At 42.5% G+C, this 20,481-nt stretch overlaps 3 protein-coding genes across 5 annotated transcripts; all 3 read right to left on the bottom strand.

Annotated features, from left to right (window-relative positions):
• Window positions 1-5,110, bottom strand: LOC115674248 (aspartate aminotransferase, cytoplasmic-like). The gene is made up of 12 exons (XM_030596590.2): window positions 4,840-5,110; window positions 3,612-3,683; window positions 3,268-3,329; window positions 3,111-3,194; window positions 2,886-2,985; window positions 2,662-2,782; window positions 2,316-2,479; window positions 2,056-2,193; window positions 1,520-1,641; window positions 1,276-1,370; window positions 738-858; window positions 1-368 (listed from the first exon to the last, which is right to left on the bottom strand). The coding sequence occupies exons 1-12, from the start codon at window positions 5,053-5,055 to the stop codon at window positions 284-286; spliced, it is 1,380 nt and encodes a 459-aa protein (XP_030452450.1). The 5' UTR covers window positions 5,056-5,110; the 3' UTR covers window positions 1-283.
• A 391-nt stretch (window positions 5,111-5,501) lies between these two features.
• Window positions 5,502-9,440, bottom strand: LOC115674249 (tetraspanin-19-like). The gene is made up of 5 exons (XM_030596592.2): window positions 8,995-9,440; window positions 8,354-8,453; window positions 8,085-8,165; window positions 7,351-7,455; window positions 5,502-6,709 (listed from the first exon to the last, which is right to left on the bottom strand). The coding sequence occupies exons 1-5, from the start codon at window positions 9,156-9,158 to the stop codon at window positions 6,458-6,460; spliced, it is 702 nt and encodes a 233-aa protein (XP_030452452.1). The 5' UTR covers window positions 9,159-9,440; the 3' UTR covers window positions 5,502-6,457.
• Window positions 9,441-14,799: 5,359 nt separating this feature from the next.
• On the bottom strand, window positions 14,800-20,438 carry LOC115664108 (uncharacterized). 3 transcript variants are annotated; one of them, XR_008816435.1, is made up of 10 exons: window positions 19,983-20,438; window positions 19,256-19,414; window positions 18,075-18,406; window positions 17,649-17,988; window positions 17,112-17,260; window positions 16,940-17,033; window positions 16,445-16,516; window positions 16,260-16,358; window positions 15,463-15,510; window positions 14,800-15,255 (listed from the first exon to the last, which is right to left on the bottom strand). XR_008816435.1 is itself a non-coding variant. In XM_030586055.2 (8 exons), exons 1-8 carry the CDS (start codon window positions 20,373-20,375, stop codon window positions 16,314-16,316), a joined length of 1,584 nt encoding a protein of 527 aa, XP_030441915.1. In that variant the 5' UTR covers window positions 20,376-20,438; the 3' UTR covers window positions 15,986-16,313. The 3 variants fall into 3 exon arrangements, 1 of the variants encoding a protein (XP_030441915.1); XR_008816436.1 differs by lacking the exon at window positions 15,463-15,510; XM_030586055.2 differs by lacking the exons at window positions 14,800-15,255; window positions 15,463-15,510 and having other exon boundaries at window positions 15,986-16,358.
• Between the last annotated feature and the right edge of the window lie 43 nt (window positions 20,439-20,481).

Genomic DNA, 20,481 nt, shown 5'->3' with positions numbered 1-20,481 from the left:
TGTTCGAATGACAATTTGTACTTTTTGCACTTTACCTGTGGCAAGATTCGGAATGCCAAACAGTCTGAAGCCTTTGTCCAGGCATACGACAAAAGAGCGATATATGTTTCCCACTTAATACATAACCATATGCAAAAGACAGACTCCCCGTTTATTTTACCAAAATTAATAAAAAAATTAAAAGGGCCTAAATACATTGAGACAATAATTATTATAACATAACCCGACGGAAACCAAATGCTCGAAACCGGACAGAGAAATGGAGGGAAGACTCTAACATTTTCTAAACAACACGAGTGACGGCGGCATGAATAGCATCTGCAAGATGAGGGACTGTCCTAGAGCTCAGTCCAGCCATGCTAATCCTCCTGCATAAAAGCAGCGGCGGCGTGCCATAAGCATCGGAATTGTACAGTCGATCAAATATGCAAATGAAGTTGCGGACAAAGGACAAACATTTGACAAATTTTTGAAGGAGGTGTGTCTGATGCGGTGACTTAAAGCTATGTATGCTCAGTACAAGTGAGAGTTCTCATCTGTTGCAGTATGAATTGATAACTAAAATCGCCAGTATTCATTCTATTCCACCGGCAATTCTACAATATGCGCTAAATGAAAGAAGAAATGATCTTCGAAGGAAGAGGGGAGATTCCCGAGATAATGTTAAATTAAATCAAGTCAAAATGACCCGAATAACCAGATGATTATAATGGCACAAAAGAACAAGAATTTATTACCCATCAGAAGTCATATAGATGTGGTACTCCTTCGTCATGAAAGCAACTTGCTGCGAGTTCAACCCCGTGAAAGTGAACATTCCAATCTGCTTAATAATATGGCTCCAATCACCAGGTGTGCCTGACCGAAACATGCATAAGTCGACACAGCATGGTAAAGGTCAAATGAGTAGCTACCTAATCGATATGCAATATGCATGCATGACCAAACAGAATGAAGGCAAAGATGCTGCTACCGTAGAGATTTATCTACCCAATAACTATACATGAGGTGCAAGCTTTTCACGTATTGTAGATTAAGTGCAATAACTGGGCGGCGGTGGTAATTAATTGGGGTAGGCCTTGCACTCAGCAGGCTGTGACACGTGTATTTGTGCAATCGAAGAAAAATGTCCCCAAGCCGCTGGCCTTGCACTCAGCAGGCTGTGACATGTGTATTTGTGCAATCGAAGAAAAATGTCCCCAAGCCGCTGGCCTAAAGATGAGAAACAAACAAATGCAGAGCATGGATAATACCCTAAAAAATCAGGGTTCTAACCTCTCGCACGCAAGGCATCAAAAAGCTGATGGCGCATACTGATAATACGATCAGCCATTGCTTTCAATTCTATAGTCCATTCATTGTACATCTCCCTGCAGGAGAAGGATTGAAGATCAACCTAAAAAATTGCTTAAATAGCAGCTTAAGCGTGAATTCATCAAGCGATAGGCATAGGCTGTGGATATAGGGAAAAAAAGAAAAGAAGAAGGGACAAGAAGCTGCGAGAGTTTTTTTATCTGACCTGTCTCTGAGGATGGCAGCCACAATGGATGCTCCATGAATTGGTGGGTTTGAATACATAGGCCTTATCACGAGCTTCAGCTGACTCTCTACCCTACTGGCCACATCAGCCGTCCTGCAGACCTGGCGTAATTCAAATGTCACAAATAAAACTACAAGAAAGGAAATTGCAGATCAATCTTAAAACGGTTTTTCCTCAAAGCGTGATGCAGTAAAAGGCCAGAGACTAGTTCTTCAATCATATTTGCACATAATACTTGCAAAAGAAAGAAAAAAATCATGTGAAGACCCGATCCACCAACTATTTAAAATGTTGGCAAACAGGGCCATAGTAGTGACCAAAAACAAATGACAGTTTTCCATTTTGTAATTTCACTAATTCACATTCATTCATATTCTAGAAAAGTCCAAAAAAATTCACGACCGGCTTAGATGAAGATATTCCTTGAATTCAAAAGTCATGACTCATGAGACAGGCCCTATCAAAAGATGAGGAACGGACAGTAATCAATAGTAGTAGCATGGATTGAGTCTTACAATGCTCAGGGCTCCAACACGCTCACCATAGAGCCCCATATTCTTTGCATAACTTTGTGCTACAAGGCATTCGCCACCATCAGCCACAAATGAACGAATTGGCTGAGCATCTGCATCCAGACTTCCACTTGCAAAACCCTGGGTCAAACAAAATGGGTACGACCAAGGAATAACTCATCAGTCATCTGCAGCTAAATCAGATCCTAGTAAATGGAGCTTCCATGTAATTCCTGTGTATCTGCTATGCTGCAAGAAGATACCTGATAAGCACTATCAAAGAAAGGCAACAGTCTTCTCGATCGTATCAACTGCCTGATCTGCTCCCACTGCTGAAGAGTTGGATCAACACCAGTTGGATTGTGAGCACATGCATGAAGAAGGACAACAGCTCCTAATGGGGCTGAACCAAGGTCTTCTAGCAGCCCTATGTTTCAGAGACAACATTATTGCATTCGTTTAGATTGTCAAATTTGCACTGCATCATCAACAATCATGCATCATTCTTTGCAAAGGGGGGAAAGAGTGCAACTAAATATGGATCATTGGCACCGTTTAGATCTGAGAAATATAAGCTGAGATAGAAAATCACGAGTCACTACTCCTTACCTTGGAAATCCAGTCCACGAGTGGCAGGATCATAGTAGCGATAGTATTTCACAGATAACCCAGCCAAAGTAAAAACTTTTGGGTGATTCCCCCAGGTTGGTTTGGGTATATATATTGTGTGCTGCACCACATGGTAGAAAAATTGGCTATAAGCTTTATCTTGAAACCACTCACTTAGACCTGCAAAGACAAGGAAATCATCTAATGTAAAACATGCACTTTACCTGATGATAATGCCTTGCCAAAAATTCCCCCCCGACTCTCAATGAGCCAGTGCCTGACAAGCATTGCACCGTTGTGACCCTGTTCTCAAGAATAGCAGGGCTATTCCCAGGGAAATCAAGAAAGAAAAAGTCAAATACAAAACGCCATCAATAAAATGTTGTATATAAGAAGATTAATCACAGGTATTATTTCACTGTCAATCAATTATTACATTAATTTTCTACCTGTCAGCACCCAAAATAAGCTTGGCACTGAATTTGTTAAATTCTGCCAATCCAACAATTGGAAGATATTCCTTAACACGTGCCCTGAAAACCAGACAAGATAAGTCGATAAATTTCATATTTAATGTTAATATCCATCATATCATCACAAACAAACCTGTCATTTATAAGCTGCTGCTCAGCCCGTCTCACAACATTCAGAACAAGAGGTTTTCCTTCCTGTAGGCATATAGAGCCAAACGAGAAAACGATCCAAAAATTAATGGTTTTTCAGGCCAGAAGGATTAATGGATTGATACTATCTGTGTTGTCACTATGAAAATCATAAAGGAAAATGCTAGTCAGTGAGGACATAAGAATCTGTCTCTAACACTAGGAATGAGAGGATACTCGCCTTCTATAGGCATGTATTGCAATATGTACAAATATCTTCACAGTAGCAGTATAAGTTCAGTATAATATTGATTGAAACAGCGAAATCAAGTTTCTTTCAAAAGTTACCTCTGTACGATAAGCGCCAACACCCAAATTCAACTTTACAGGACTTGGATCTTTGTTGAACGCAACTGTCACCTGCTCATTATACAACAGAATAAAATTATCACAGACAGAGGACATATATTACAGCCTTTAAACAGCATTTGCAATGACACGCATTAGCTGACTAAACAAGTTTTACATTAGCATAATTCAGAAGAAAATACATGGGAAGTGAAACCACTGTAAAGGAAATTCAATCCCCCCCACTCCACAAATCACATCTGAAGCTCTTTCAGCTACCACCACATAGAGAATTTCATCTTCGCAATAAAACAGCCTTCAGCCAAATATAAAAAGCATAATCCTATTTGTCTCCTTTCCAAAAACTCAACTACCAAACAGGGCCAATCTGGAACTCCACCGATTGAGAATCACCGTAAGCGATGGTCATTTAGAAGCAAAAGGATCCAACTCCAAGAACAGCAACAACATTGTATCATGACAAATTCATCTCCCTCTGATCTCTAGGTATCACAAGCACATCGAGGCAGTGTACATTCACACAATCGCGTGCAGGCACAATACAGCACGACTACTAGAGATACATAGATAGATACTAATACGCGACAACCATAGCTCCTTCAACAAATAATGTGCTCTCTTCATCAAGTAGCAAAATCCAAAAGACTTTTGGTTAACCGTCCAGTCCAATTTCAACGTTACCTTCGCTTTTTTTCATCAGTACCGCAAACAAAAATGCAGAAGCCATTTCCTATTTCTATGAGCAACAGAGCGGTGGAGACAAAGGCCATACTCTGTGTGAGCGCGAGTGAGAGACGCGTTCACACAGGAACACTACTCGGCCAATATTATTCCTTAACTTAGATCACGACGAACAGCAGTTCCACGACAAAGTTCCCGAAGCCGTGTGCGACAACTGGACAACACATAAGGATCCGTGCTACTTCAGCTAGCCTGGCTACGTCATCGTCTCCGATGCAGAAGAAGAAGAAGACGAAGAAGAAGAAGAGCGAGAAATCAAAACGGATCAAAAAAAATTCTCCGTCTCCATCTTCCTTCGCTTTTCCACCAAGCAAAACCTAGAACGTCGCTGAACTCACACCGACTCACGAAGCTCTACGCACGGCGGCGATCATCGGAGATCATCACAACGATACCACCGGAAATCGCTGACATACGAAACGAAAAAAAAAAATTCACAGAGACAGAGAGAGAGAGAGGTTGTTACGCCGAGAATAGGATCTTCAGGAGCGCGAGAGACGTGGCTGAAGACGGAGCCGCCGCCGCCGCCGGCGAGGGAAGACGAGGAAGCGAGGGAGCGAGAGATGACGCCGCCGCCGCCTGAGGAGCCGGACTCGGAGGGAGGGCTCAGATGGCGAGCGAGCGCGCTCAGCCTGCGATCGCTCGGAGAAGGAGGAGAAGAAGAAGAGCGGCGTGGGTTCATCTTTCGGGGGTTCGATCGGTGCGGTGCTGTTCCGTGCCGTGCCGTGCGGTGAAGAGGCTGCGGAGTTTGGAGCGTTTAAAAAAGGAGTTAACGCGGCGAGTGATTGCTGGCGTCGGCGACTGTTAACTTTGTTAAGGTGACGGGCCCACCCGGAGCACGCATCCCTAGTCAGCTGCACCTCTTAGTACCAGCTTCCGTCGGAAATAATTCCACATCTCGGCGGATTGCCATTTCATTCCAAGTTGTATTAAATTAATACCTTATAATTTTTTAATCCATACCGTGATTAAAAAAAAAAAAATATTTGCTTGGTTTTCGACCAGTTTTCATCCATTGCACTATTTCTCATTCCCTTGCCCAGCCTCAAAATAATTGATAGTAGATAGAATATATGAATAAATAAAAGACTTAAACATTAATTCCCTTTCCTTATCCGGAATGCAAAAACGCTGGAATTGTCGTTTCGCTAGTGTTTCAACAGTTTGAAAATAGACCTGAACATTCTCACGAGCCATTGAGGCTATAAATTCTCGCACACCGGTGGGACTTCGGGTAGCTTCGATGACGGGCACGTATGTTTACGTATGGACCTACGTGTACTTACATATGACAGGAGATATATACGTATGTATGTATGTATATATATACATACATATACATATGTTAAGAATGTATATGACATAGGGAACCACATCCACGAGATAAACCTTAATAAATGCGAAACTTGGCACAAGAATCAAGATGAAGCGATTGGACGTGTAGGAGGAGGGCACCACCACCCCCCTCGCTCTAGCTCTTGGGCCTTGGCTGTTTTTGGGCCCCTACGTTAGAAGCAATCTTCCATCCCGATCTCATGTCGACATGAATTTCGACAATGCGACCATTGTCCACTTCCCTCGTTTTCGGCAGGAACTGTCTGTATGTACCTTGGAGCGTGCGTCGGATCAGAAGAGGCAAACCCAAACTCTCATTTTCCTGGTACTACTGATTCCCGTGCTCAAAAGGAAGGATGTCTCACGAGAACTAGGAAACTCTCCCCCCCACTGTAGCTCCACCTTTTAGGGCGGCTCCGGCAACCGCCGATGACGCGAACGATCGGGACGATGTATTACATTTCGAGAATTAGAAAGAGAGACAGGGAAGTTGCGTTCCGAGTCGATGTGCCGAGCCGATAAGTCTGCAGCTTGCAAGAACCCCATTTCTTCGATGCCGAAACATGAGTGAGAAGGATAGCTCACGATGGCCTCTATTTTGTGCCGTGATCACGGCCAGACTGACTTCCAGAGTTTCTCCTCATCTGGGTTTTGATGCACATACACCTTCCACCACCTCTAGTACTGCTTCTGAAACTGTGGAGGATGAGCTTGCTGCAAATTGATCGGTTCATCTAGAGACGAAAGAATCAATCATCATTCGTTGGTGTCCGGTGAAATCTCGTCATGATTACACCTTTAAGATATGACACCAAGTTTCGGAGCGGATTCCTACTGTTCAATTCTCCGCATCTTCTGCAATTTTCCGAATTCTCCACGAGCGCCGGTGAGCTGGGCCAGACCAGAAAGGATTGTCTCAAACTCCTGACATCCGGTGTCTGATCGGTCCTTGGTCCGGTACCAACGGCCCAGAGGATTACCGCAAACACGATGACAATGATCTGCGAAACATGGAGAGTGAAGGGAGTGAGTTTTAGCGCCAAATGCTCTCACTTTCAGATGAACCAGAGTGTCAGATGGTATAGCTGGAACACAGTGCCGAGAAACAATTAACATACTAGGTTTAAACCACATTTTTTTGACAGTTTGCTAACAAAGATTCTAAATTCGTACAGAATGCCAAGACAGAAAGTTCTTCAAGCGACCAAATAAAGAGGTAAAATACCTTAGAAAATAGCGAAAAAATTAGAATTCATCAGGAAATTAGGTCCAAAAGGAGTTGACAGGACAATGAAGGAGATGGAAACTCCATTTTTTATCAAGATTTTATATGTAACCACACAGAATGGACTCGGCATACTTGGTCAAGCTTGTGATATGACCGCATGCTTGTTCACCATCTTATCCTTACCTTGTTACACATTAACGGATTCTTCCGGTAGTCACTTGCTATTCTTCCGATCGCAAAAGTAAACAGTAATGATCTCAATGCAGTAAAGATCAAATTAGAGATGATTGTCTACTTTCTGTTTGATATTGTTAAAGGTTCGTTCTTTTTAAATTCATGGTAGACGTTTTCTTTCAAAAATCAGAAAGGATATAAGAGTTTTACAGTCATCCTATTCAGAGAAGAATCAGTTACCTGTAGCATCAAAATCAGGATTACAATCAGGCGACACATTTTTAAGTGGAAGACCACAAAAGTCTTGAACTTCTCGTTGTGCTTATCAATATACTCCGAAATTAGCTGTGCATAAAGCCAAAGAAAAGGAAGAGGTATTAAACGGGACCAAGGCCCATCGATTGAAACTAAAACTAGAATCAGCTTTCAGTGAGATGTGGAAGCTCATGGTTGGGACTCCGTGATGAAAGCACGGGACCTAAATATGACAACAGGCTTCAAGATACCATGAATCTGAACTGTTAAGACTTTCAATTTACAAAATGGCCAAACTTTATGAACTCAAGAGTCAAGGCTGTCAAGAACGGACCGTCATCAAGAATTTAATTTCATTGAGCATATCCAACTAGTCATTTGACGTATGAACTGCGAGAGCGGATTAAGGATATCTTACATTCTCGTAAAGGTTAAATTAGCCTCATGGACCGTGAGAAATATAATCTGTACTCAACCAAGAATATGCAGAACACGGTCATGTAGGATCATGTCACCTAATTAACACTTTTTTCTGCCACAAATGTTTAAGTTTTTCCTTTTCATCGAACATTCCTCCCGATGTTAGCTTCCACCAAGTCCAAAATCGTAGCATGTCCAATGAGATTTCCATCATATCTCAGGGATAAGGCATGAGAAGCGCTATTGACAAGGTACTACTAAAAACAAGCTAAACCATGAAAAGTTTTGAGAGAGCATACCTTTTCCCAATTCATCTTGAAGAATATCAAGACCAGAACTGTCGCTTCAAGAAAAAGTAGGGATAACAAAGTGATGATGTACTGAATAATCGGTTAAGAATTACCATGAGTGAACTGCAGAAAAGATCAAATACACCGGACACTTGACAGAAGCTCAGGTTCTCTCGAAGGCTAATAAGAATATCGAATTAACCAAATTTGACAAAAGTATTAGAGCTTCAAGGAAAGTAAATTCGCGCAAGGGGAGAGTAAATGATTGGGAAGGATACAATGCACAAAGAAGAATTGCCGATGCAATTAGCAACCGCGTGGCCGAAGACCATGCTCAAGCAGACAGCGATACCGACGCCTAAACATGTGTATATAAACCTGTTAGAAGGAAGAACAATCTTCATTGAACAATTCCATAGCATCGAACAAAAAGAACGTTATACAAGAATGAAGCAATGTTCCTCTTTCTCAGAGTGGGCATTATGTTATCAAGAAAACGAACTCGATGAGACATCTTTATCCATTAGTAACTTGCTGAGATATCTTTTCGCGATTAAATTTTCTTCCGGCACTTCAACCCACGCCTCGGGTATTAGAAAAAATGAGGACTGCTTCCCAGAAATTCGGAAAGAAAGAATTGAACTAGCTCTGATACATTGACAGACATTTGACGATGACAACCTATCACAAACAAATTGATGGGCTTCTTCATTCAAGAAAAGAGGCAAACGCAAAACGGAAGAAACCGCAAGCATTGCCGTATGATATGCTCTGCAGCGAATTTGGTAATTTCTACTTTAGCATTCGGAAAGAAAAACGTCAAGACAGACACCCACTTGAGATTAAACCGAGAACTTCAAGTTGCATTCGAAAGGAGAGTTTTGAATCTTTTCTTTTCCCATTATCTTGAGTGCTTTACCATGGTCGAGGGAGATTGGCGACAGAGGGAAGCAGAGCAACACCGTCGTCCCACATCTTCTCAAGCCAGAGGGAGTATATGATCATGGCCACCCCGCAGAGGTTCACGATCACGTTCATCGCTCTCATGGAGCTGCGAATGCAACACCTGGCGCACCGCGCCATAGCACCCGCGAGAACTGGGAAGGAGACCGAGAGAGAGAGAGAGAGAGAGAGAGAGAGAGAGAGAGAGATGGGTGTCTCTGCTTTTTATCAGATCTTTCTTGGACACCCAAGACAAGGAGGGAGAAACCGGAGCAAGAAAATCGAGGTTGGGGCTTGTGGAGGAGGAAGCGGTTGGTGGGTGGGGAGGGGTCCTGGGGGGTAAGTGAGCAGGTGGGAAGGGGCATGCGCGCAGCGCGACTTACCACCAGCTTCTTTCTTCTTCTCCACTTCTTCTTCCTCTGTTAATTTATTGTTTGTTTTTCACAGAGAGGGATAGAAGAATGATGGGATCTGAGCCCGAGATCGTATCTGGGGGAGCACAGTTACGCACGCATGGGTGGGGAAGCCTTTTTGGTCATTGAATTGGAAAGAAGAATACGGAGAAATCGTCATCGCCATTTACAATATAGCACGATGAATTTCGGGAAAATTATCAGAAAAATTCTTACTTATTACACTTGTGTCAATTTAATCATCGACTTTTTAATTGTGTCAATACAAAATAATACTATGAGTTCAGGGAAAATTACCAAAATTATTCGTCTTATGTTGCACAACAATTTTTTGAACTTTTTTTTTTTTCTTCTCTTCTTTCTCTAGCCGGCCACCAAGCCTCAGCGATGGTCAGTGACTAGCTAGAGGTGAGGGCTGGCGAGGTTGACCTTGCCGGTCTCGGGCGAGGCTCGCCCACCCCCGAGCCTCACTATCATTGGGCAAGATTGACCTCACCATGCCTTGAACTCATTGGCCACTAGTGAGGTCGACCTCGACAACTCGGCAATGGCGAGCCTCGCCTGCCCCTTTCATCCGAGATCAACCTCACCGGCCCTTGCCTCTAGCCTGGCGACTAGCTAGAGGAAGAAGGGGAAAAAAAAAAGACAGAAAAGAAAAAATTTCAAAAAACTATAAAAAAATTCAAAATTTTTCATGTTTACGCTGGTCATACTACATAAGACGGCTGACATAGACTAGATCATCACATCAACGATTTCCTGCAAAAATTGATCGGAATGACTAAATTAACAAATTGATAAAAGGTTTGGGACTAAATCGGCTATACCTTCCATTATCTTATAGAGAGCTCTTCCACAAAGCTGGATGTCCGTGCGTCCCACTATCTTTTGTCTTTATACAAGATGCCATGGGAATTGGAATTGCTCCATCGTTTGAAATATAGTGAAAACTTTTCCCATATATACTACTAGCGTTACTCCCAATTTTGATCCTTCCATAACTTACAATCCTTGTATCACTATATTTTCGCTGGAAAAAGGTTTCACGCTAAGGAAACTTGCATGAACATAAAGAAGTGTATATCGATGCTAATGATGATAATATAACAATAAAACATTCTTCTATTTCATCCTCATATCAATTTGTATTTTAAGTTTTGAAAACCTACAATTAACATCCGAAGTTTCAGGTAACATTTAATCCTATTTATGGACTTGTTATTTTCCTTTCAACATTGCCCCTTCAATGGTTTGAAATCCACCCACAATGGAAATCACTTGCTCGAAACCCTAACACATCTATCGAGAGAATATCAAAACAGTCATAAACCTATTACAATTGTGTCAATTCATTCCTAAACCTTTTTTTTGTCAATTGAGTCTTAAACCTTTTGAATTTGTAACGATTTAGTCCATCCGGCTAATTTTGGCCGGCCGGTACTGACATGGACGTCAGTTTTCCGGGAAAATTGTCAAATTAGTCCTAAACCTATTGTACGGAGGCCAATTCAGTCCTAAACCTTTTAATTTTTGCCAATTCAGTCCTAAACCTTTTTAATTCTTGCCAATTCAGTCCTTTCGGCCAATTTTGGCCGGCCGGTGCTGACGTGGCCGCCGGCCGGCGCCGGCCAACGCTGACGTGGCAATTTTATTATTATTTTTTAAAATTTTTTGATCTTTCTTTTTCTTTTTTTTCTTTTTTTTCTTTTTTCTTCCTCTGGCCGGTCCGGCGACCGGCCAGAGGGGAGGGCCGGCGAGGTCGACCTCGCCGCTGCTGGGCCTCGCCTCGCCCAGCAGCGACGAGGCCGACCTCACCGTCGCCTGGGTCGCGACGGCGAGGCCGGCGAGGTCGACCTCGCTGGCCCTCCCCTCTGGCCGGCCGCCGGTCACCGGTCGCCGGACCGGCCAGAGGAAGAAAAAAGAAAAAAAAAACAGAAAAAAAAGAAAAAAAAAGATTAAAAAATTTAAAAAAATAATTTAAAAATTGCCACGTCAGCGTTGCCCGGACGGCCGGCGGCCACGTCAGCGTTGGCCGGACGGCCGGCGCCGGCCGGCGGCCACGTCAGCGCCGACCGGCCAAAATTGGCCGGAATGACTGAATTGGCAAGAATTAGAAAGGTTTAGGACTGAATTGGCAAAATTAAAAGGTTTAGGACTGAATTGGCCGCCGTACAATAGGTTTATGACTGATATGACAATTTTCCCTTAGCTATGCGGCGTGGCCAGAGCTGACGTGGATAATTTTTAATAATTTTTCAAATTATTTCTTTTTTCTTTTTGCCCTTTTTTTCTTTTATTTTTTCTATTATTTTTTTTCCTCTCTTCATCTTCAACCTCTAGCCCAGAGGCGAGGGCCAGTGTGGTTGGCCCCACCGGGCACTATCGAGGGCAAGCCTCACCCGCCCCTGGCAAGGCTCGACCTGGCCTAGCGACGACGAGGGCGAGCATCGCCCAAAATCGAGCCTCGTCGGCCCTTGCCTCTAGCTGGTCGCCGAGTTCCGGCGACTGACTGGAGGTTGAAGATGAAGAGAGGAAAAAAAGAAGAAAGAGAAAGTAAATAAAAAAGGAAAAATAAATGAATAAATAAGTAATTCAAAAAATTATTAAAATATTATCAAAAAATGTTCACGTCAGTGCCGGCTGCGCCACGTAGTACGGTTAGCATCCATGTTAGCGTCGGCCGATCAAAATTGACCGGATGGGCTGAATTAGTACAAATACAAAAGATTTAAAATCGAATTGGTACAAAAAAAAAATTTATGACTGAATTGACATAATTGTAATAGGTTTAAAACTCTTTTGGTAATTTTTCCCACATCCACCCACCTACTACTTTGGCCCACTCCTCCCAAGTGTCCCCGATGCTTGCCATGCTGTTGCCAATTGCCACCCCAACAGAGCCGCGACCTATCGACTTTGGTAGGCCTTAAGCTTGACCTAGATTTGGCCTAGCTCCACTGCCATTGAGCTCGACTGTCGAGCTCAACCTAAATTTGCTATCGAGCTTGACACAAACGAGTCGATCTTTGGTATGGCCGTGGATGGAGTGGTGAATAGTTTTTGGGTCTATATGAGATTAAAGGATAGATTGCTATAATGGTGTTTACACCAAAAAATGGCCAAACTTATCGACATGAGAAATACATGACAGAGGCATGAATTACACGTCCCGTTATCAACGATTGTAGAAAGTGATATCCATTTAGTACATCGATGATAGTTCAGTTGTGGTCGATGAGTGTTTATACCAAAGATCATCAAGCGACACATGGCAGAGGCATGAGGCAACGTGGAAGCAAATATTATCAAGTTGCTAACATAAGGGACACATGTCAGAGGCATGTGTCATGTGTATACGTTTACATCCAAAAATGACCCATTTTTTGTTATTATCGACAAGATCAAGAAAACGAGCAAAAATTTTAATTTTGCGCCAGTTCGGGAAAATGGTCATAACATTATCGATACATATCAGATTGACTTGATTCCAAAGCCAAAAGAACGAAGACTCATGGATATACAACTTTTACGTTTTGAGTTTTCTCAGAAAATCACTGTAGAGTTGTCTATTTTGGAGGGAAGCAGACGGTCGTGACTGGTCGGAATGCAGAAATTTCAGTTCTGCACTAGTTCGGGAAAATGGTCATAGATTTATCGATACATATTGGATTGACCTTATTCCAAAGCCAAAAGAACAAAGACTCATGGATATACAACTTTTACGTTTTTATTTTTCTCAGAAAATCACTGTAGATTCGTCTATTTTGGAAGGAAGTGGACGGTCGTGACTGGTTAGAATGCAGAAATTTCAGTTCTGCGCTAGTTCGGGAAAATGGTCATAGCTTTATCGATACATATCGGATTGACCTGATTTCAAAGCCAAAAGAACGAAGACTTATGGATCTACAACTTTTATGCTTTGAGTTTTCTCAGAAAAGTACTGTAGAGTCATCTATTTTGGAAGGAAGTGGGCGGTCATGACTTGTCAGAATGCGGAAATAGGATAAGAACTTCAATGAAGAATAGCGAACTTGAAGGAATCGACCAAAAGTAGAGTCGACAATCTCAAATACAACTGTCGAAAAAGTAACCGTCAATGTAATGGAGTCAAAGCAACCGCCAATGTAGTGGAGTCAAATAAACCATCAAGGTAGTAGACTCAACGCAACCATTGAAAAACCGCTAAGGAGCACGCATGTATATTTCGAGGAAATAGTTATTTGGAAGCATGATCATGAGGCAGTTATCACTTGTAGACAAAATCGTGAGATAGTTATCTTCAAAGCATGAAGCATTACATTGACATGAAGACAAGATTTTCGGAATGGAAGAACATGGGCACAACTGTTGGAAACAGCTAAGGAGCAGTTACCACACAACCATTATAAATATCACCGGCCATCTACTAGAGAGCCCCCTCGATAAATCAAATAACATGTTATCTTTCAATTATCATTACTTTCCTGTACTGCACTTTATCTTTCCTTAGCTGTAGCTTTTCGATTCGCATTGTCAATTAAATTCCAGCGTGTATCTCTATCCCGGGTGTTGCGTCGTCTATTAAATTCCAGCGTTACATCTTTGTGTACGTGTGTGGCTGTATATTCAAGCTTTATCGTCGATTAAATTCCGACATGGTCCGTACCTATAGTCCAGTTTGAAGTTCGCAGTTATTTTCTTGTCTTCCTGGATATTTCTTGTCCGGAATCGCCACAAAACCTGGTCTCCTTTCATTAAAAGCCGAAGAACGACTTTCAGTGAATTATATTTCATCGCGGAAGCAATTCCGACGAAACAAATGGCCACCCCAAGAAGCACCGCAAGGAACTTGTAGAAAGGAGGGCCAAAGACGCACTTGTTTTCAGGCTTGAACCCTTTGGCGATGAGACAGTTGATGGCGAAGTGTACGAACACCCTGCAGGCGAGGCCCATGGAGTTGGCGTAGATCAAATCGGCAACCCGGCCTTCCGTCATCGCGTCAATGGCAATCCCAATTCCGACCTCGATGGGGCTAGAGATGGTAAACGCAAAGGAATACGCCGTGGTTGTTATAAACGGCCTATAAAGGTATTTCGCTTGGAGATGCAAATTATAAATTTTCAAAACTCGGGATAAGTTGACGTGAGAACATAAAGTAGAGATAATTTTTCTCAAATTTCTCCCCGGTATACTATTATTATTGTTATTATTACGTACCATCTCCTTTTACATGGCACTATACATAGATATGAAATTTTTTTAGCTTCATCATTTTTCTTTCTACCGAATGCTTCCATCTCGCATGAGAAAACGTCGAAAGACGAGACAATCACACGGCTTTCTTACGCAAAACGAAAAGTCAGTGATTACGGTGTAGTACACCCATCACGTGTCAGAACAATTCCAAGAGCCACGTAATCGCAAGAAAGAAAAAGGGTAATCAACGTGACGGACAGACTCTCAAAGACGAAATTTACAAGTAATGCAAAGACGGATGTCATCGGATGCGACTTTCGGTGCACGTTTCGGCCACAGTCGAGCGGGTGGAGTCATGGCAAATCCTGTCGTTAGAGAAACTTTTCAAAAGATCATCATGGAAGCAAATTTTCACATTCTCTTTTGGGGTCCAACGAAATCACACTTGGTGTTGGTGCTTGTACTGGCGGGACAAGCCGAAATGGTGATTGCTCGGCACCTCAAAACGCGTTGTCGTATGAGGATGGGTCTCGTCGAACCACCAACCGGCCACCAACCGGGAAGAAGATCAAGTGACGGAGGTACGTAATAAGTGGGAAACAATCAAACCAGCTGTCGCTCAATCATTGGTCGTGCAATTGACACCGGCCCTGGTTATGAACGACATGATCTTTTAAGTTCCTAAGTCGAATGATGGCCGGCCAAAAGCAGGCAAACAAAAGCCGCAGCGGCACGACGGACAGGGAATCGATCCTTTTGTCAATACTGCAGAACCTGCTGCAGCTGTAATTTCTTCGAAATATAATGCCAAATATAATACAACCACTTCACAAAACATTTTCATCGTTTAATATTACCGTCTTTGTCGCACGACCCCATGTCTGACCGCACACGATCCAACCGATCTGTTATCCAAAACCATATCGGAGAACAATCAAACCCATCGGCTGATCAGTTTAAACCAAGTAGGCTTTGTCTAAAAAACACGACAAACGAAGGAAATGTAGCACGTCTGGTTGTCGCCTTCGCAAACCAAAAGGGAATAAATGACAAAAAAGCACGAACGCCATAGGGAACGACCAACCGTATCTACATCAATCCTATTAAAAAATTCATGTCCTTCCTTCCACGCTGATAAACCATCATCGTCACATACGAATGGGGGCCTTTGCCTTATCCGTCTAACATGCAATAATACTCCCAGCCCCACCTCGTCACATACGAATGGGGGCCTTTGCCTTATCCGTCTAACATGCAATAATACTCCCAGCCCCACCTCGTCACATACGAATGGGGGCCTTTGCCTTATCCGTCTAACATGCAATAATACTCCCAGCCCCACCTGCATGGGGCTGTGTTTGCCCGTGAACCCATAATTCATGATGTAAAGGCCGTGTAGTTGGCTCCTGTGTTTCTACCTGTTCAAGTTTCTAATGTAACAGCAGATACAAAAGATGACACTAGCTTGGTCAACTGTACTGGTCAGAAGCTCATCGATTAATGCCAAAAAAATAAATTTAGAATAGATAACTCTGGGCACATCGACTCAGCGACGTCTCCATACTTCCTGTGACTCTTAGCATATGGAGACCCAGTGCAGTCAAACTAGAAACTACAGAAAAAAGGCTGATCGCAGCGCCAAAAAAATGCCGACCTTCAAAGAAAGAGAGCCGGCAGAGGGGACAGACAAATCAAGAAGACAGTGCAGTTATTCCAGCTTAACTCTGTCCATGTCATTCATCATGCTTTCAAGCTGTCAAAGAAAAAATATATAATCATGAAATAAAGTCCACCTACACGGCTAATAATTGTCATGAAAATAAAGTTGTATGCACGTACCTTGACAATCTGGCGCAAGAAATAATCTCCATATCTCTTTCCAGGTTTGGATTCAACAACATGAATCATGTCCTGCATTAACATGACATATGAGCTCCAAATCTATGGGAAAGAAATCATTGACAGCAAATATCAAACCGAGAAGAGTTTCCCAAGTTACAACTATGGCTAATTTTTTCCCTATCAGCTGCACCCTCGATGCAATATTAAAGAACCTATACAATTGATTGTGACATTTCTGACCATAATGCACACAAGGTTTGGGCAAAGGCATCCAAAAAATCTAAATATGTTTCCAATGGCAACTCCAATGTCACTCTTAAGAAGGATAATTTTGCACCACATTGCTAGCCTAAATAATCTTAACAGTTTCTACAATTAAGCAGAAAAGAATAGCATATTATTCCAAAAAATGAATTTCTTGCGAGTAGAATTAAATAAAAAAGCCTGTATGCCGATCAGGAGAACATGGTAGCAGAAAGCTGACAGGCTTACATCATCTACAAAGAAATCGATATCTGCATTTGAGATGATCTTTCCATCTGCATCGACAGCATGTGTCTTGTGTTTATATGTAATCAATATAGTTCTGCAACAAAAAAAAGCAACCCATAGATAAGACAACTATATAGGACAAAGCAAAAACAATATTTATCTTACTCCTTACCGTAGAGTGGGTTCATCCACTTCCATATAATTTGCAAGCTTAGCAAATGAGATTGTTGAATACACCTTCAAGAAAATCCTAACACCTGAGAGTAGTTGCTGCTGCTTCACTTCATAAAGGAAAAGCTTCAACTGAAGTCTATAGGCATCCTGCAAAAATTGATGACTGATGCATGAGGCGTATAGCAAGTTACTAGTCATGTCGAAAAAGCAGATGAGATTGCACAGAACGCTGCTTTCAAGACAAAATACGCACGAAAAGAGAATCAATATTTCCCAGCACGAGTATCGGCATTATGACCACAGGTGTACCTATACATACGCACATGCAGCCTTGCGCAATGCACAAGGCAATGATATGACCCTTAATCTATCCATGCAATCCAGCCTCATATAAATTTTGTCAATGCCATAGATAGCCAAACAGATATCAGCTAAACAACTCTTCAGTAAGATTAGATGCACTTAAAGCATAAGAGGAAGCTCCAAATAACCACTGAATACCGCTTCCCAAAAGATAAAGTTATATGTTACATACCTGATTGTAGTTTACAAGAGGCTCCTCAAAGCTTGGAGATGAGGGTGTGATGAACTTAGGACAGGCATATGAGAAGAGCTCATCATAGATGACAAAAGCCTCATCATCATATCTCTGCATTCTGAGCATTTTTTCACCATATTTCTCTCGCAACTGAGAGTTCACAGTCTCTTCAACAAGTTTTACTTGGGGACAAAGTGAAAGACAAAGAGCCAGCAAGGCATACATCTGCTCATTCTTCTTGAGTATCTGTTCATACTGTGGGGACTTCTGATGGTATTGCTTTGTCTTATAGATGTATAAGAGAATTTTATTGAACTCTCGAATTGCATCAACATACCTATTAAGAATTGTGTACATATTTGGCTCAAAACCGAGAGACTGAAAAGCTAGCAAACAAAATCGAAGATAACAAGAGAAATTTACCTCCGCAGCATAAGATTGGCAAACCCAAAGTGATAAATAGTGGTAATGTGGCTTCCAATGACACTAGTATAAACGCCTTGTTGACTAATGTCAATTGGGAGTAAACACTTTAAGCCAGTCTGATAGTCACCTAAGAGACAATGAACTCGTAGCAATCCCACCATGCTGAAGTAACCAAGCACCTTCAACACATTGCTCCCACCATTGTAATCATACCCATCAGTGGCAGTGAATTGTTCAAGGCCTTCCTTTTCCTGGTCCAAGATCTGAATGATCATTGACTTCTCCACAAGTGCTTGCAAAAAATTGAGCACACCGTACACATTCCAAGCCTGCAACAAAGTATTATATTACTGACATATATAATAAACAGGCAACAGCAGCATTTAATAAATCTGCAGAAACAAAGGCATACTATAGAGATGAGCTTGCATTTGAGTGTACGCCTTTCAATTGACTCAAGGAGAAACTCTCCATTGACAGAATTTAAACTTGAGAATAGGCTTCATAGAAGTGAAACCCAGTTATCACAGTTCACAACAGAAAACCAGAGTTTTTTAACCCAGCCCCGGTCTTTAGAACCAGTCAGGGAAGCAGTTCACAAGTCAACCACTTCAACTGGTTGCATTGCCAGGTCATTAGATGCTGACTTCATCTACTAGTTCATGTGTTAAAAGCAAAACTATGGTGGCGTATGCCACAGTGTTCTCTAGTTCAGCAGGTTAAAGACACACTAGCCATAATTGTAAGGTGCGGGTCTTTTGGATTGCATCTATCAAGCTAGCTATTTGTTTCTAAGATCACAAAAAAGCTTTACGTATATTTCTGGTAAAAAATAACAAACAGATAAACTATAGCTTAGAGGTTGGAGCTCCACAACGTTGTATAGTGGAAAGCCTCTGATCCCATCTTATGAAAGCTGCCACTTTATCTTTTATGAGCAAGTCTATATGAAGCAATCCAATTCGGTTTTTCCCTGTTGAATTGCCGGTTTGACCAGGTCAACTGCACTTGACCAGTTATTGATCTAAACGATTTATTTGAAAAAAAAAAAAGGACCGGACCATGAAATTCTTCCCAGTTGGGTGACCGGTGTAGTCCAGTGTCAGAAACACTGCAGAGAACATGCAAATTAAGAGAGGAAAGTCCTGATTTTCATAATGTTTCCCGATTACAATTACCTGATCATACTGCCTCAATAGTGCAATCTCCTGCTCAGTCTTGCTCTTCATCTTCGCCCTATACTGGCAAAAGCTCTGGAACTGGTAAACAAACTCATCCACCATGTCCCACAACCACTGGTTCGGCAACTGCATATTCACCACCCCATGCAAGACTACCTGATATGTGACACCAAAAAAAAAAAAAAAAGAATCCCAAAACTGTCATTCCTCTGGTTCAGCTTCAATGCTAACAAAGATACCCACACCAATAGATACGCATCCTCTTGACAAGGAGCAAAAATGAAAAGAAACTTTAACTGGGACAAAATCCTGCTTTCAAGGGCATGCATACAGTAGTAGAAGAAAATACTGGTGTCCATCATGAATACAAGACACACGCCTTACAATACGAGCCGAATGTCTCGTCAAAAATACTCCGTAAGCTGCACCCCAAGTGCCTAACTACTTCACACAGCAAAAGCCCACCTAAAAGAACCTCCAAACTACAAGGTATATAGCATGTGCCAACATATTCTCCAAAGATGAAACTTTCGGAGAAATTCATAGTGCCACTCGATTTAAGAAGCTAAGGTAATGCAACACATACATACGCACGCACAAACACACGGACAGACACATACGAATACATCGCCCCCTTCTTTAAGATTGACCTATTGAAGCAATCCCGCACACTCGATTTATCATCTCCAGCTACAGAAACGATCAACCCTGAAGCCACCCGTACCTGAAAGAGACTGCAATAATTGTCCCACGAATCAATCCGCTGCTTCAACGTCGGCGAGAGCCTGGCGTACAGGTGCCGGAACCACATCTCGCGGTAGAGCAGGCAGAAGACGTGGTCGTTGTCGACGTAGTGGGCGACGGCGTCGACGGAAGGCCAGGGGGTCTCCTTGAAGAGGCGGTCGGAGAGGGTCTGGAACGAGGTCTCGTACATCTGGTGGATCTCGTACACGTTCTTCTCGCGGATGTGGCGGTAGAGGTGGACGACGAAGGACTTGACGGAGTCGGGCACGAAGTTCGGGTCGTACCCGGCGTCCGGCTGCGGCGGCGCCTGGGGCTGCCGGTGGCCATCGTCGTAGTTGCCGGGGGTCTCGTCGAATTCGAAGGCGGCGGCCATCGTTGAACAGAGCGGTGCGTGGACGAGAGAGAGAGAGAGAGAGAATAGGGTTTTGGGGAGGGAGGGATCGAAGATGAAGATGAAGATGAAGATGGAGTTGGATATG

Source organism: Syzygium oleosum, unplaced genomic scaffold (assembly GCF_021117445.2).
Source record: "Syzygium oleosum isolate NSW1041296 unplaced genomic scaffold, Sole_v2.1 Sole_v2.04, whole genome shotgun sequence".
NCBI lineage: Eukaryota > Viridiplantae > Streptophyta > Magnoliopsida > Myrtales > Myrtaceae > Syzygium > Syzygium oleosum.
This window is presented reverse-complemented; position numbering and strand designations above follow the sequence as displayed.

Bases quoted from the DNA above. Each gene is read 5' to 3' on its own strand.
- LOC115674248 (XM_030596590.2), bottom strand. From the start codon at position 5,055: ATGAACCCACGCCGCTCTTCTTCTTCTCCTCCTTCTCCGAGCGATCGC. The intron at 2,783-2,885 runs GTAAAGTGCATG...CATGTGGTGCAG, and splicing joins TGGCAAGGCATTATCATCAG to CACACAATATATATACCCAA. The intron at 2,194-2,315 runs GTATCTTCTTGC...TGTTTGACCCAG, and splicing joins TCTTTGATAGTGCTTATCAG to GGTTTTGCAAGTGGAAGTCT.
- LOC115664108 (XM_030586055.2), bottom strand. From the start codon at position 20,375: ATGGCCGCCGCCTTCGAATTCGACGAGACCCCCGGCAACTACGACGAT. The intron at 17,034-17,111 runs GTAAGGAGTAAG...TTTTTGTTGCAG, and splicing joins GTGGATGAACCCACTCTACG to AACTATATTGATTACATATA. The intron at 16,517-16,939 runs GTAAGCCTGTCA...ATGTTAATGCAG, and splicing joins TCGATTTCTTTGTAGATGAT to GACATGATTCATGTTGTTGA.
- LOC115674249 (XM_030596592.2), bottom strand. From the start codon at position 9,158: ATGGCGCGGTGCGCCAGGTGTTGCATTCGCAGCTCCATGAGAGCGATG. The intron at 8,454-8,994 runs GTAAAGCACTCA...TCCTTCTAACAG, and splicing joins GCCAATCTCCCTCGACCATG to GTTTATATACACATGTTTAG. The intron at 7,456-8,084 runs GTATGCTCTCTC...CTTTATGCACAG, and splicing joins TCAAGATGAATTGGGAAAAG to CTAATTTCGGAGTATATTGA.